The sequence below is a fragment of the Balaenoptera physalus genome (genome assembly GCF_965194825.1).
Source record: "Balaenoptera physalus genome assembly, chromosome: 15".
Lineage (NCBI taxonomy): Eukaryota > Metazoa > Chordata > Mammalia > Artiodactyla > Balaenopteridae > Balaenoptera > Balaenoptera physalus.
This window is the reverse complement of record NC_138894.1, coordinates 13,610,875-13,627,970: the sequence shown is the minus strand read 5'-3', so window position 1 is coordinate 13,627,970 and position 17,096 is coordinate 13,610,875. Positions and strand designations below refer to the sequence as shown.

The 17,096-nt window shown below is 38.3% G+C and overlaps 1 protein-coding gene and 1 pseudogene across 8 annotated transcripts in view; both read left to right on the top strand.

The window, feature by feature from the left end:
• ANAPC1 (anaphase promoting complex subunit 1) overlaps positions 1 to 17,096 on the top strand; it is a 98,047-nt gene that overhangs the window by 62,061 nt on the left and 18,890 nt on the right. For 6 of the 7 annotated variants that reach the window (XR_014254059.1, XM_082426754.1, XM_082426755.1 and 3 more), the window contains exons 31-40: positions 957 to 1,091; positions 1,262 to 1,344; positions 2,228 to 2,306; positions 2,999 to 3,073; positions 10,103 to 10,179; positions 10,726 to 10,816; positions 10,907 to 10,960; positions 11,826 to 12,019; positions 13,378 to 13,464; positions 16,795 to 16,912. Coding sequence is in view for 6 of the 7 variants with exons in the window: in XM_082426754.1 (XP_082282880.1) it covers positions 957 to 1,091; positions 1,262 to 1,344; positions 2,228 to 2,306; positions 2,999 to 3,073; positions 10,103 to 10,179; positions 10,726 to 10,816; positions 10,907 to 10,960; positions 11,826 to 12,019; positions 13,378 to 13,464; positions 16,795 to 16,912 (993 nt within the window). In the remaining variant the exon portion in view is untranslated. The remainder of the gene's footprint in view (positions 1 to 956; positions 1,092 to 1,261; positions 1,345 to 2,227; positions 2,307 to 2,998; positions 3,074 to 10,102; positions 10,180 to 10,725; positions 10,817 to 10,906; positions 10,961 to 11,825; positions 12,020 to 13,377; positions 13,465 to 16,794; positions 16,913 to 17,096) is intronic. The other variant, XM_082426757.1, reaches the window with a different exon arrangement.
• Positions 14,206 to 16,784, top strand: LOC309643452 (proline-rich protein 14 pseudogene; annotated as a pseudogene). Its single transcript has one exon. The product of its transcript is annotated as a proline-rich protein 14 pseudogene (transcript).

The window sequence follows — 17,096 nt, the reverse complement described above, 5'->3', positions numbered from 1 at the left end:
TTTTGGTGCCCTGGTGTTCACTAGGTATCCCAGAACGTTGCCACAATAGCAGCTGCTTCGTGACAGAATGCAGTATCATTCTGACTCCCCATCTTTAACCCCATCCAGTAGACGTAGTGTAGGGTTACCAGAAACATTAAATGACTATGTCAGCTGGAATGTGGGTCCTTTGAAGAACCACCAATACAGTATTATACTGAAACTGAATTATATAAAGAAAGTCGACTGTCGTTTAGGCTTTTGACTCTTCACATTTGACACATGAACTAAAGAGGCAGATAAAACAATGGAAAAGCGTCATACTGGGAATTGGGACGTGAATTCTGGTCCTGACCAGTGAGTCCTGACATCATTTAACTACAGTATTTTCTAGTAGTTAAGCAGCTCGATAGACTGTGGAACCAGACTGCCTTGTTTTATATCCACTGCTGCTCCTTACTAGCTGTGTAACCTTGGGCGTAATCTCTTTGTGCCTCCCTTTCCTCACCTGTAAAATAGTAGCTATTTGATCGAATTGTCATATTAAGTAAATTAATCCATGTTAAACATGCAGAATCATGCCTGGAAGAGCGTTAAGCGTTCAGTAAGTTATTATTATGGTTATTATTGCTGGAATAGTTCATAGGTACAATGATGAAAGGATTCAGGTGTTCATAGTTCAGGTTTCATTTACCTACCTACTATTTTCTTTAACTGTTAAATGCAGTTAATGCAGTTAACTGTATTTTGAAGCCTTTATGTATTTTATGAAATGAAAGTATTAACTTGCCTGTGTATGTATTATAATTTTTAATGTGAATTATTAATAGACTGAGTATTAACTCATGAGATTTTAATTGATAAAAAACCCAGAAGACTGGCTTTGAAGTTAGTTTATTGTTTTCTTTGTTATGGGTATGTGTTATGGATCTTATTCTGTAAAATTTCCTTTCACTTGTCTGTTACTTCGTTTACAGCACGGCAGTAATTTGATAGGCATGTCTGATCTCAATGTGCCCGAGCAGCTTTATCAGTACATGGTTGGAGGCCATAGGCGCTTTCAAGCAGGGATGCACAGGGAGAAACATAAATCTCCAAGTTATCAAATCAAAGTAAGTCCAAATCAAGCAACAGATCAAACTTCTGGAAGCTAAGAAGTTAATTTGAAAATAGTAGTTTTCATACCAACATTTGTAAATATGTTAATTTTAAGCATAGGCTAGTATTCAGAAGAATTTTATAGTAATTCAAAGCTCTTTTACACAAACTTTTCTTTTGATAGGAAGGAGATACCATAAATGTGGATGTAACTTGTCCAGGTGCCACTCTCGCTTTGGCCATGATCTACTTAAAAACCAATAACAGGTACCGCATCTCCCCACCCCATCCCTTGCCATGACCATGTGACTTCCTTTCTGACCTCAGTAGTAAAAGTAAATTATCTTACTGTGTTTACCTCTCCTGTGCTAGATCAGCCTGATTTTAGTGCTCTCAGATACTACAAGTTATATAGAGTTTTATCTAGAAATAATACATTTGGTTATTTTAATGATATTTGATAATACAGTTGCCAGTTTCTGTTCACTTTTATTTTATAGTTGATGTCACTGACAATCAAACAATGTCTAAATTCCTTTTCATTAATTTTGCTTGTTGTTATGAGGCCTGGGTAAATCAGAGGTACTTAGCATTATTATATTCCTGGTTACCATTCATAAAAATGGTTTCTGCTTAGTTCAAGAGCTTTCTTAATAGCTATTCCTTCTGCCTCCCCAAGCCCTGTAATTAGTGCTGACACTTGAAAGTAGATGTTTGGCGTTTATTCTTTTACATTTTGTATAGAAGAGTAAGTTGGGTTTTAAGTCTTTTAATTTAAAAAACATTTTAAGATTAAAGAAATGGTTCAATGTTGTAAATTCCTTTTTTAGACAAAGTGAATGTTTGCAAAATTAACAAAGTGGTTAAAAACAGGTTTATTCATCTACTTTTTGGATGAAAGTATATGACATTGCTTTCTTGGCACTGGAGATGTTTCATTTAACAAAAGAAAGCTAAAAATATCTGCCCTTAGGAAACTTATAGTAAGACATACATACATACTAAATATTACGTTGGAGGAGGTGAAGTACTATGGGAAAAAATAGACAGTGGTTGGAGTGGAAAGAAAATTCTTGAAATCTGTCTTGTGATCTTGATGATCTTATTCTCTACTTGAGCAATAACGCTTACTGGTATCCACCACCAACAGATCCATTGCAGATTGGCTCCGAGCTCCCGACACCATGTATTTGCTGGACTTTGTGAAGCCAGAATTTCTCTTACTTAGGGTATGGTACTTGGCAATTTTTAATTTTTGTTAACATGAGGTGTCTATAAAATGTCTCCACAAGGGAGCTTTACTGTTAATCCATCATGTATATATATAATTGGTAGTGTTCTTTTGAAATTTCCCAAATATAACTGTAGGAATTGCCAGGAAAGGCAACCACCTTGATATATAATACTTGGAGTGACATTTTAACGTTTCACATTATTATTCAAAACTTCCTAATAAGTAACAAGACACTGGGGCTTCATTACTACTTTATTTTACATTCTTTCATTATTATTAAGAATGCAATAATACTATTAAGGGTATAATTAGTTACAGTAACTGTTTGACATAAATTTGATTCAGATTTTCCCTTTTCTACAATGTTTATGCTTTTAGCATATGAAAGGCTTTAAATTATGTAGACAGATCTATGTATGATTCTTTTTGTTATGATTTTTCTTCTATGGAGCAAGTTTTAAAAACTCCTCTCCAAATGATCAAGTCAATTTGAGATTTTTTGAGATAAATGTAAATCTTCAGTTTATTTTAATGAGTGGCTTAGGTTGATACTATATACTTTGTTTTTCAAAATTTTCATCAGTTGGGAACTAATTCTTAAATTGTTCTATTAACAGTATTATCATTGTTACAAAATCTATGAACTTTGCCTGCTGTAATTAATTTTTCTGTATTGCATTTTTTAAGACGCTTGCTCGATGCCTGATTTTGTGGGATGATATTTTACCAAATTCCAAGTGGGTTGATAGCAACGTTCCTCAAGTACGTATGTATAATAAATATTATTATATCTTTAATCACATAAAATTATGATTTCCTGTGGGATTTTCTAAAACCCTATAAAATACTTTTTCTTTTGAAGGCAATGGTGATGGTTATGATTACTATATTTCTTGAAAACATAGGAACTTTCATTTAAGATTGTATGCTGAGCACAGACCACAGCCTTCCTTTTTCGGTTACAGAGCACTAGAAATGGTGATTTTTAAAAATTAAATGTATCAAAGAACTCTAAAAAAGTATTTTTGACATTTTTATCCTAAATAAGGATACATTTATCTAAAATACTGTTGTACTTTGTGACAGTTTTTTATCTTGTATGTAAGAAGTTGTTTTAATTACTTTATGGCATATTTACGCAATAAGCCAAATAGTTAAAAATAAGCAGACTCTTTTGTAAAAACTCCAAATCAAATATTGTAAGTATTGTAACTAAATATTGCCCTTTAATTAACTGTCCATGTCCTCAGTACCTTTTTTTTTTTTTTTTTTGGTTTAATTATTATTTATTTATTTGGCTGTGTTGGGTCTTCATTTCTGTGCGAGGGCTTCCTCTAGTTGCGGCAAGTGGGGGCCGCTCTTCATCGCGGTGCGCGGGCCTCTCACTATTGTGGCCTCTCTTGTTGCGGAGCACAGGCTCCAGACGCACAGGCTCAGTAGTTGTGGCTCACGGGCCCAGTTGCTCCGCGGCATGTGGGATCCTCCCAGACCAGGGCTCGAACCCGTGTCCCCTGCATTGGCAGGCAGACTCTCAACCACTGCGCCACCAGGGAAGCCCCCTCAGTACCTTCTTATTTAGAAAATAGATCTGTTTATCCTTCAGAATGCTAGAGTGCTCCCTCCAATGTTTTAATAAGAAAATTTCAAAATAAAGGCTGAAAGAACTTTATACAAACACCCATACAACCAATTAGATTTTACAATTAATATTTTACTGTATAAACTTGTTTAATCACATATCTATCCATTTATCTCTTCCTCTATCCAACCCATTATTTTTTGATGAATTTCAAAGTTAGTTACAGATAGTCATACACTTTTCCCTAAGTACTTCAGCATGTGTATTATTAACTAGAATTCAGTATTTACCTCTTTCCTTTTCCTTTTAAGGTAAAATTTGTATATAATGAACTGCACAAATTTTAATTATACTATTTGATACGATTCAACTAATGTATAAGTTCATGGAAACAAACCTTTATCCAAATGGTCAGAAGTTCCCTTCCCACTCAGTCTGTGCACTCACTCCCCACCCCCAAGACAACCAATTTTCTGATTTTTTTCTCCAAAATATATTAGTTTGCCCAATATAGAACTTTGTATTAATGGAATCACAATGTATACCCTTTTGTATAAGACTTCTTTCACTCAGCATGATTTTGAGACACCATTGAGTATATCAGTAGTTCAACCTTTTTATTGTTAAGTAGTATCCCATTGTATGAATATACCACAGTTTCTTTTTTCATTCTCTTTTTTGTTGGATGCCTGGGCTCGTTCTAGGTTTTGGTACCGTAAATATTCGTATGCAAATATACATGTGGATTTATGTTTTAGTTTCTCTTGAGTAAATACTTAGGATTGGAATTATTGAGGCATAGAGTAGTGGTATGTTTATTTTTTTAAGGACTGGTAAACGTTTTTCCAAAGACGTTGCACCATTTAACTCTTGGACCAACAGTGTATGAGAATGCTGGCCGTTGCCTGTCCTGCAGCTGCTGCACATCTTGCCAGTATTTGGTGCTGTTAGTCTTTTTAATTTTAGCTCTGCTGGTCAATATGTAATGATACCTTATTGTAGTTTCAGTTTGCATGTTGAGAACGTTTTCATTTGCTTATTGCTTCTTCATATATTTTTTTAATGAAGTGTCTATTTATATCTTTTGCCCATTAAAACATTTTTTGTATTGTTTATCTTTTGATTACTGAGATGCTAGAATTTTTTATATATTCTGGAAACCTATCCTTTGTCAGATAAATGTTTTGCAAATGTCCCTTCTAATCTGACTTGCCCATTCATTTTCTTAGTACTATTTTTGATGAGTAGAAAATTTTTAAAATGTGATAATGTCTAATTTATCAACTTTTAATTTTATGGTTGTTTTTTGTGTCCTCTGGAAAAAATATTTGCCTTGCCTGAAGATTTATTTTTTTCTAAAAGCCCTGATGTTTTACCTTTTATGTATAATTACGTAATTCATCTCAAAGTAATTTTGTTTACGAGGATAAGGGTTAAGGTTTTCATTTAAAAAAATACAGATATTTAGTTGTGCCAACACTGTTTGTTGAAAACACCTTCTCCTTATTGTATTCCCGTGCCTCCTTTGTCAAAAATTAGATGACTGGTCTTTTTTTTTTTTTTTTTAACATCTTTATTGGAGTATAACTGCTTTACAGTGGTGTGTTAGTTTCTGCTTTATAACAAAGTGAATCAGTTATACATATACATATATCCCCATATCTCTTCCCTCTTGCGTCTCCCTCCCTCCCACGCTCCCTATCCCACCCCTCTAGGTGGTCACAAAGCACCGAGCTGATCTCCCTGTGCTATGTGGCTGCTTCCCACTAGCTATCTATTTTACATTTGGTAGTGTATATATAAGATGACTGGTCTTTTATTCTTTTTCTGTCTTTTCTACAGATTGCATAGTTTCTATTGATTTATCTTTCTGTTCATTCACTCTTACTTCAGGCATTTTATTTTCCTTTTAAGTACATGAAGTGAATTTTAAAATTACATTTACTGTACTTTTTAGTTGTTTTTTTCTTTTTTTTTTAATAATTTCTACTTTTTTTGATGAGATTTTCTGTGTTTTCACTCATTATGGGCCTACTGTCCTTCTAGTTAGAAGAGCTGCTTTAAAATCCTTCTCTTCTAATGCCAACAGTGTGGTCATTTCAGGATTGTTTTCCATGGTCTTTTCTCCTGAGAATATGTTGCATTTCTTGTTCTTATGTTAAGTAATTTTGATTTGTATCTGGGACATTGTGCATGTTGTTTTTTGAAGACTCTAGTTTCTGTTGTATTCCTCTAAAGAGTGTTGATACATATGTACATACATACATATCTCTGTGTGTGTATTTGTGTACGTACACACACACACACACACACACACACACACACACACATACACACACACACAAATACATTTTGTTTTAAAGCAGGCAGTTAATTTACTTGTAATCAAATGTCAAACCCTGTCTCTTGTCTGCCGGTTCTAATTTTAGTTCAGTTCTTTTATCTTCTGGAGGCTGAGTCTGCCCTGATCACACATGGTTCATGGGTCAGGCAGACATTTAACTCCCAGCACATTTAGATGTCAGAGATATCAGTTCCTTTTGGAAAGTAAATGTATATTGTAGGATGAAAACATACTTTTTCTTCATTCAGCATATGTTTGTTGAACCTTTGCAAATGCAAGTCACCATACTAAATTCTATGCTGCATTTAAGATGCATCTGACGTGTAGACTGCCTTCGAGAAAACTTTATTTTACTAAGTTTATTAAATTTGGTTTACAAAGTAAAGTTAAACATGTACACAAGTAACTGTATTCTCAAATGGAAGGTGAAAATTAATGTCAGTTCTTTTTTTAAACTTTTGTGGAAATGTAGTCTTTGGACTTTTTTTAAAAATAATATTTATTTATTTGGCTGTGCTGGGTCTTAGTTGTGGAACGTGGGATCTTTGTTGCAGCATGTGGAATCTTTAGTTGTGGCATGTGGTCTCTTACTTGTGGCATGCGGGCTCTTAGTTGTGGCATGTGGGATCTAGTTCCCTGACCAGGGATTGAACCTGGGCCCCCTGCATTTGGAGCATGGAGTCTTAACCACTGGACCACCAGGGAAGTCTCTTGGACTTTTAATACAAAGTTATCTCTCTGATATTTATTTTACTTCAGACTTAATAATTTAAAATTTGGTCTTTATTACATCAGGGATACACAGTAGGACATATAATAAGTTCACAGTTCTGTTGGTTGATATTGCCTGTCACTCTCCACTTTCTCCTAGTTCTTGCCCACTCATCTCATTGATTCTGTAGCAGGGTCCCTTGTAGGGAGCAATTTAGCATCAAAGGTGGGATTAAAAAGGTCACTTTGTAAACTGCTTATTTGTTTGAATTTAAGGCATGTGTCAAATACAATAACTAGCATCTTCATAGGACTTTTTCCTTCATAAAAAGCTTTCCTCGGGCTTCCCTGGTGGCGCAGTGGTTGAGAATCTGCCTGCTAATGCAGGGGACACGGGTTCAAGCCCTGGTCTGGGAGGATCCCACATGCCGTGGAGCGGCTGGGCCCGTGAGCCACAATTGCTGAGCCTGCGCGTCTGGAGCCTGTTCTCCACAACAGGAGAGGCCGCGATAGTGAGAGGCCCGCGCATTGTGATGAAGAGTGGCCCCCACTTGCCACAACTAGAGGAAGCCCTCGCACAGAAACAAAGACCCAACACAGCCAAAAATAAATAAATAAATAAATAAATTAAAAAAAAAAAAAAGCTTTCCTCTACAGCCTAATGTTTTTCTTTTTTGCGGTGTTGTGCTATAAATTGTTCAAGTAGTGCCCCCATTGTATGGGTGGGAATGATTTACTACTTTTGATTATCTGTTTGTGTATCTGTTAGACCATGAACTTCTCAAGGCCAGCTACCGTGTCTTTTCCATCTTTCATTCCTAGCGACTCGCACACAGTAGCTAGAGTTCAGTATATCACTGTTACATTGAAAGAGGACAGACGGGTCCAAAACCATCCAACTAGTAAGAGGTGGGGCAAAACTGAAACTAGCTGTTAGGACTTCAGAGCTTGAGATTTCTGTATTAGACTCTGTACAAGACAGGGCAGTTTGGTGGTATTTTCTTGTTCATTTCCTGTGTGCCTCAACCTGCCTTTAAGTGATTACATGTTTCCCTTTCATTACTCCTTATATTTCTTGCTATTTTTTAAACTTTAGGAGACCATGGAAAAGGTTACAAGGACTGGGTTGAAGTGTGCTCCCCACCCCCACAGTTGTGTACTTATTTAAGACGGGATTATTTTATGGCATAATTGGACTGCATGCTTTCTTCTTTTATATATATATTTATTTATTAAAAAAAATTTTTTGGCTGCATTGGGTCTTCATTGCTGTGCCTGGGCTTTCTCTAGTTGTGGCAAGCGGGGGGCTACTCTTTTTTTTTTTTAATATCTTTATTGGAGTATAACTGCTTTACAATTGTGTGTTAGTTTCTGCTGTATAGCAAAGTGAATCAGCTATACATATACATATACCCCCATATCTCCTCCCTCTTGCGTCTCCCTCCCACCCTCCCTATCCCACCCCTCTCATTGCGGTGCGCAGGCTTCTCATTGCGGTGGCTTCTCTTGTGGCGGAGCATGGGTCTAGGCTCACAGGCTTCAGTAGTTGTGGCACGCAGGCTCAGTAGTTGTGGCTTGTGGGCTCTAGAGCGCAGGCTCAGCAGTTGTGGCTCACGGGCTTAGTTGCCCTGCGACATGTGGGATCTTCCCGGACCAGGGCTCGAACCCGTGTCCACTGCATTAGCAGGTGGATTCTTAACTACTGCGCCACCAGGGAAGTCCCCCCACAGTTATTTATAACCCAAGTTTTTAGCAATGTTTTAAAGTGGTTATGATCAAGTGTGGTCTTGTGATAGCAATGGTACAGATCTATAATAATGATAATAATGGAGCTACCACTTGCAAAGCATATGTGCCAAGCATTAATTTTAAGAGCTTTGTGTCGGTTAAGTCCTCTAATTCTCACAGACACCTAGAAGGTAGGAAGTTTAGTTTTGCTCATTTTTACAGATGTGGTCCCAGGGCTAGTGTGTGGCCCTGCTGGGATTAGAACCTAGGCCTTCAAGCTCCAGGCTACATGCTCTTTTGAAGACAAAAAGGAGCTTGTAAATGTCTGCTGTCAAAATAGAAATATTCCATTCCTGTATGATATTACTAATTTATATGAATGGTATAATCAGGTTATCCATGAATATATTAATTACTCACTTTGGAGTTATATCAGTTTTTCAGAATGTCGCTCAATTTCTGAGTAAATACATCCAAAATTAAAAATAAAGACAAGAGGAAGGAAGAAAGATGGAAGTAGTTATCAGCCTATATTACACAGCCAACATAGTTGCTTACCTCATTGAGATTATCAAGGAGAAAAGGTATTTCAAGTTTTTTGATCTGGTGATATTCAGTATATAGGAAGATTGTATCATAAGCGACTTCTGAATACTTATTGATTTATTATGGAAAGCATCCTGAAATATTACTCCCCTGAACAGTCTTCTAAGAAGAATTATAGGAATAAATCTTCAGAGTTTTACATCTGTGTACTTGCATTCATAAATTTAGAGAATATATAGCTTTATCTTTTTTATTTGTATTTAAGTGAAGAGAATCAAATCAGTTCTTGGTTGTTAAAGTTAGATATTGTCTATTTTTTAAAAAAATAAATTCTTGTTCACTACTTATACTAAAAGGAAAGGGGTGTGTTTCTAAACAATAGTTACAGATTAACATATTGACAGTTTAGTTTAGCTTGTGTAATTAATCTGGTGACTAACCTCACCTTTGGTAGGTAGGTAGGTAGGCTTAATACTAGAAACATCCATGAGTAAGAAATATATGTCTCTGGTTAGAGTTCTCTGCAACTGCTTTTTTCCACTTTCCCTGCTGCTTCCCCTCACTCCTGCCCCAGCTCTGCTCTGTGGCCATCATCCTGGCATTTCAGTTCACTTGCATGAAACATTATTACTCTGTTGTTGATTCAGAATATACTTAAGTCCTCCAGTTTATATTCGTTCAGTCCTGTTCAGTTATTTGGCCCATCTTAGATTTGAAATTGGATTGCATTCAATGTGATTAAAATATAGGCCTTTGAATGAGATGGTTTGGTAAAGCTTATTTTGTATAAATATGGCCATAAGCAATATGTTACTCTTCAAATTATTAAATACTTGTAACTTGAATGTTAATGTCCAAGTATTCTTGCTTTCTCCCTTGACAGATTATAAGAGAAAATAGTATCTCTCTCAGTGAAATCGAATTGCCGTGTTCAGAGGATTTGAATTTGGAAACTTTGTCGTAAGTCCTAAAACATGTGATACAAATCAGCTACTCTAGCATCTGTCAGATAAATGAATTGGAATATACTGTGTAGGAGCAATACTGTCCTTGATTTGAGTAATTATTCTGAATCCCCCATGTTTCTAACCATTATTTACCAGATGTTCACAAGTTTGTTTTTCGTTTGGCTCTCTGAAGTATAGAGTTCTTACCCTCAAAAAACGGTGTCTGAGTTTTAACTTGTACATATTCCTCTTTTCTCCTTTCCATTAAAAAAAATTGGCAGTGATTGTTAAAAATTATCTCTTTTGCTGCATATGAAACAGTGCAGGCAAGAGGCCGACTTTATCAGCAAGAGCCGCATGGTGCTTCCACTGAAGAAAACCGGACGGAAATCTGTCCCGTTGATTGAGTAGAGGCACAGTTGAGCATTCCCAGAAGAATATAAACTATTGATAATTTAGAGAACAGGAATATTTATTATTTGTATCCCCAAATAATAGTAATAATGAATTTAAAAGCAAGACAAGGACAGTATTTAAATTTCTTGTGATCTGTTTTCAGGCAGGCACATGTCTACATAATTGCAGGAGCTTGTTTATCTCTGGGTTTTCGATTTGCTGGCTCAGAAAACTTATCAGCATTTAACTGTTTGGTAAGAAGTATCTTCGTTTACTCTGTTCTGTTTTTTACAGAGTCTTAGTATGCTTCTTTTAACCTTAAATTTTTTCTTTTGTTTTTCCAGCATAAATTTGCAAAAGATTTTATGACTTATTTGTCTGCACCTAATGCTTCTGTAGTAAGTCTTTTTATGATAATTCTCCTTGGGAATAAAATTAAACTTGAAGAAAATTCACTGATAATTCGATTACTTATGTGTTGCCAAATATATAAACAGTTTTTGAATTTAGAATGGGAGATTTGAAGCTTTGGCTTATCTTTGTATTTTAGTTCTGGGATATTAGGTGAGAATGTGACTATGCTTGAAGGTATCTAATTCTTGTGACAAGAAAATAAATAAAAGCCATAACCTTCATGGATTGTCATACCTTGTGCCATGCTCAGTACTGAATCATGGTAACTGCTTTTTGAAAAAATTAGTACTTAGTAAAAATGCAGTTGCTTTTGAGTATTGCTGCTCTGATGATAGTAAGACTGCAAGATTTTATTTCCTGGTTAAAAAAACAACAACACATTTAATCAACAGTATTTACATTAGAAAATTGGAAACATCAGAAAATCTAAAAGTAGTCAAAAAATGGACTGTGGTGTATCTACACTGTTATATAGAGGAGCTATCAGAATCATGTTCTGTAAGATTTTTTTATGAGTGAAGATTGCTCATTGCTCATTAAAAAGCTTAAAAATACTGTGTATAGTAATATCTCAGTTTCATTAAAAGCAAAATAGATACAGGGAAAGATTTGGAGAAAAAGAAAGCCAAAATGTTTACAGCTGTTAGTATTCCAAGTGATTGTTATTTCCTTTTGATACTTTATTTTCTGAATTTTCGACATGGAACTTAAATTTCATAATCAGGGAAAATATTTGTTTTTTCAGAGTTTTTAAAGTTGTAAACATTTGTAGTCTAATGCTGGCCGCTTTAGTTTTGATAATAAAGAAAAGGTAGCACAGCGGTTATAGTATGTCATCTGCGTCTCCAGACAGGTCCTTACAACCTGGAGACTTGCCTGAGTGTGGTGCTGCTGTCTCTCGCCATGGTGATGGCTGGCTCGGGGAACCTGAAGGTTTTGCAGCTTTGTCGCTTCTTGCACATGAAAACAGGTGGTGAAATGAACTATGGTTTCCACTTAGCCCATCACATGGCCCTTGGACTTCTGTTTTTGGGAGGAGGAAGGTAAATGAATATATATATTTTTTCCTCAGTGAAAGGATCTCATGAGCAAGATCTCAAAGAGTGACTTATTTTGATTTTGAAGATGCATGAAAATTTTCAATTTTGACTAGGTGCTAGCTTATCTCAGGGCATTATTACACTTAAAAAGGGCTTTTTCATAGTTTAACCACCAATGTATGCCCCACTTAGTAGAGTTACCATCCTCTCTCTAACACACTTGGCATCACTGCATTTCTCAGAAGAGTCTGTACTCAGTACTTCATTGCATCACCTCTTGTTCCCACTCATTAATGATTTTACTCTTCTACTAAATTGCTTTCTCATAATGGTCATGAACACTTTGAGTCACCAAATCCTATGAGATTGCCTTAGTTTTCAACTTTCTTGCTCTCTTTCCAGCATCTATCATTCCTGACCACCTCATCCCTTTATAAGACTTCCTTGGCTTTTAATGATCTGTTTTGAATAAAAATACATACACAGAAAAATGTGCAAATCGTAGGAGCATGACTCAGTGAGCTACCTACAGTATGAAAATCTGTTTGATTTTATGTAGATCAAGATGTAACCGAGACAACCCATCTCCCACCCTGCTCTGTCCCTCCCAATTCACTGTTACTTTACTTCTGCCCAAAGATGACCGCTACGTAGCTTCCTAACACCTTTGACTGGTTTTGCCTGTTCTGGAAATTCAGATGAAATCATATACTGTGTATCCTTTTGTACTTTCTTTTGCTCAACATTATGTTTGAGACTCATCCATGTTGCGTGCAGCATTGGTTTATTCATGTTTCAGTGAAAACTATGTGTTTTTCAAGGAATAGTTGTTTATCCATTCACTGTAAATTTTTAATGGTAGCTTTTGCCTGTTTTATTTAGTCTATCATTCTAAGGAAATGCTTATGCTTTACAGAAAGGAAAACAATGTTTGAGATACCCAGTAAAGAAACCTTGTATGTTTAGAAGAAAGGTTCATATTTCTATAAATAGGTACATATAAAACTGGAGAAGGTAGCATACTTTACACTTGACTTTTTCAGTATCCATAATCTCTAGAATTGCACTCATGGTCCTCACTACTATTCTCTTTTAGGTTAAAACTTTGCTTACTAATTCAAGTTTTAAAATTTAATATTTGTGAAAAGTCACTCCTGCTTTAAATAGTAGATGGTGTGGAAGTGGCTTAAGGACTGACCGTAAAGTCAAGTGTTCACAGCGTTGACGCATTTGTATTGATCAAGGGTTAGCTTCATCAGTGTGCCTTGCCACACTACCCGAATTTCCTGATTCTCGAGAATGCCGTGAAAGTTTGCACAGTATGATTAACAGCGTCTGTCCCTCCCGTATTTGTTTTGCAGGTACTCTTTGAGCACATCAAACTCTTCCATTGCCGCTCTCCTCTGTGCCCTTTACCCGCACTTCCCAGCTCACAGCACTGACAACCGGTGAGTCTAGTGATTTTCCTCACGTGATCTTTCTTAAGTTCTCTAAGGGGGTAAGTTGATTGTGTTTTGGCTCCATGGACTTGTTTCCAAATTAGCTTTATTCTGTTCTTCAACTTAGTCATCTCCCTGGGTAAATCATTTAAAAAGTTTCTCTCACAAAATATTAAGCCAGAAGAGAACTTTGGGCATCTGATGACTGATCAGTCTTCTCCCATTCTCCAGTCAATAGAACTGCTCTAAACCCAGAAGTAGGCCAGACAGGGTTATCTTTAGGGAAAAACTCATTATGCAAAAGAGAGCAGCTAAGAGAAGATGAATATGTTTTGGCAGAATTGTTTAGTTCCAAGAGAGGAATTTGTCTGATTTAGTGGCAATGTCTATATGAATTCTGTTTTTTCTCTCTTTTACATGAATGCTGAGAAGTTTTGTATAATTGACAAAGAAGGGACAGAAAAGCAAAATGCAGCAAAGAATTAGACAATTTAGAAGTGGAAGTGAGCATTAGAACCTCGAACATGTAGAAGCAGTCTGATAATACAAAAGCTCTGCATATGTTAAAGTTTTCGATGTGTTTAAAAAAAAAGGGAATTCCTTGGCAGTCTAGTGGTTAGGACTTAGCGCTTTCACTGCTGGGGCTTGGGTTCAATCCCTGGTTGGAGAACTAAGATCCTGCAAGCTGCGCAGCGTGGCAAAAAAAAAAAAAAGAAAGAAAAGAAAAAACTTTCCTTTATGGCCAAATAATATCCCATTATATGGATAGACCCCATTTTGTTTATCTGCCAGCACCTGGCTCGAGCATTATGGGGAGCCAGGAGCCCAAAACAGCCAAATCTGCAGCCCCTTGGGGCCCCTTTGCCCTTGGAAAAAGCCTCTCGGCAGGTCCTGGCCATGGTCCTGGAAGATGTCGTGGCTGGCCACATGGTCCCCCTGGTGCCCCAGGAGATCTCCAGCCCACGGCCCCGCAGCAACCGTCAGGATTCTGTCCACAGCCAGCCACCTGCCTTGCCACCCAGACAGGCCACGTGGTCCCCACAGGCCAGGCCTTCCGACCCACTGCACTTATGCCAAGAGCCCTTGAGCCGTGTCCGTCGGCCCTCTTGCACCCTGAGGCGGCGATCAAGGACAACACCTGGCCCAGAGGAGGGCCCTTCACAAAAGGTAGACCAGGCCCCCCAGCCCACTCGGGTGGTGATGCTAGAGGACATTGCCAGCTCCAGACCCCCAGCTGCGGGCTTTGCCAGTGAGACTCCCAGCTTCATCGTCCCAGCAAGAAGAGCTGGGTTCACCAGACAAAGCCTCTGCCCAGGGACCTGGAACCCCCATTCCAGCCATCTGCCCTGTCTGCAAACCCTCCGGAGAGCCCACCACCAGCCCCAGATCCTCTTCTGGAGCCCTCATCGACCCCACCGCCATCCGGCCTTTTACGCCCCTGCCTCAGTCCCTGTGGCTGGGCCCCGCCTTCCGTTCCGTTCGCTCCAAGCAGGAGGGCTTTGCTGACATCTTCCTCACGCCCAGCAAAGACCCCCTCCCCCATCAACCCCTATGAAGTTGGAGTTGAAGATTGTCATGTCAGAGGCCGAGCAGTCCAGGGCTGCTGAGGGCACTGCATCTATCGGTCCCCGGCCCGCTATCTGCCAGTGGTGGGCTCAAGACCAGAATCCCCCAGCACCTCTCCCTAAGCCCTCTCTGGGCCGATGCCACTCCTGCCCTGGTCAGGGCCCCCTGGCCCACCGCACCCAAGCCGGCCACGGCCTCGGCGGTGCACTGTGGGTGGCGGAGAAATGGCCTGAGCCCCACCACCCCCTTGGCCCTGTCTCTGGAAAGAGGTCTTCCCTCTTGGAGGAGGGGGAGGTCTCCTCCCCTCATCACATCTTGCTTGTCTATTGCATCCACTTTTTCCTTCTTTGAACCTGCAGAACCCAAGTTGAGCTCAAGAGGAAGGAGCCAAGGGCCTCAGAAGACCAGGTGCTTTCAGACCCTAAGACCAAGACCATGGGAAAGGCTTGCAGAAAGAACCACCAACACTTCCGTTTCCCTACGAGTTTCAGGCCTAGCCAATCTCTGTTTGTGGAGGAAGGGAGAAAATAGCTCCTTATATCCCAGTGACATCCAAGGTGCTCCGTGAGCTCAACTGAAGGCGCCCCAGTGGTCTGCCCAGAGAAGGGTCAAGAGAGGGAGCATTCACTGCAGCAGTAACTGAGCCGTCGTTTAAAGCTGCAGCGTAATGTCGAGACCGTAATGACAGACGGGTAGCCGCTTTATAAGAGTAGCCTGATCTGAAGTCCCGCTTTAGCGATCGGTGGTGCATGAGAATGTTGTTGTTAAGTTAATAAAACTCGGACAGGTGGTCTGTCATTTGTCACTTTAGGGAAGGGCTTTTTGAGTTGTTGACGTCACCTATTGGTTAGGGTACAAGGGAGAGCTGCCCTCACATGTTGCTGGTCACAGTATCAGCTATTTTAAACAAAGCAATTTGGTGATAAGCACAAAAACCTTTATGTAACTGATATGTATCAGTTTTTTCTGGCCTTGATTGATTTTGTTTCTAGTAGATTTATAGGAGTGGGTAGATTTGGGTGGGAAGGGGGGGGTATTGATATAACTAAAATTAAAGAAAAGTAAATTTGAAGTCTCGTTTTATCCTTCTTTATGGGATCTTAAAATGTAATAACTTTATATGTGTTTAAATTCTAAAATATAAATTTTAAAGTTAAAAAAATCTTTTTTTGAAAACTCAGAAAAGCACACACACAGCAAGAAAAATGTTACCCATTAATGTCACCCATTAATTTTTGGTGTACTGTGTTCTGGGTGTGTGTATGTATTTGTGTATAGGGATGTATATGTAGAAGAGCTTTGCTGTCTGAGGAAAACTGTCATCCTTTCTTTCCCCCTTTTCCCTACCAAGTCTTAAGAAAAAAAAAGAAAGCAGGAAGTAGGTCCCATAGAAGGTAAAAGGAGATGCCTGTGTTGAGCAGAAAAGGATTTGAAAACTAACATTATAAGTGATCAACTTATTACTAAATATTTTCATGTTTAGATAATTTTTACTTCCCTATAAAACCTCTTAACTGTGAAGACTCAAAGAATTCTTGGGTCAAGGGTCACGTGTCTCTAATTTTTTAAAGAGAATTTCTCCATTACTTTTTTTTTTTTAACATCTTTTCTCCATTACTTTTTAATTGAACCTCATCATCTTCCTTTAGGATTGCTGTCCTGAGAAGGTATCACTTGGCTCTGACTTGGTTTAACTCATAGACCACAGCAGATTGTAGAGCTCATGTGCCATCACCTGTTTTTTTACCACCTTTCTGTGTTTTCTCTGAGCAGGTATCACCTCCAGGCTCTCCGGCACCTGTATGTGCTGGCTGCAGAACCGAGACTTCTCGTGCCCGTGGATGTGGACACAAACACGCCCTGCTATGCCCTCTTAGAAGTGACCTATAAGGTAACTCTCTCCCCCTGTTGTTGATGTGTAATTTTATTGCCACTCATCCATCTTTGCAAATCAAAATATTTTGAAAGTGTTGTCCTTTAAAAGATGACAATGGTGAGTTGAACTCTCGTAAGAATTGAAGCTTCCAAAGTTCTTGTACGTTCTGCCAGTCCGTTCAGGCTCATTTGTAGTCTAT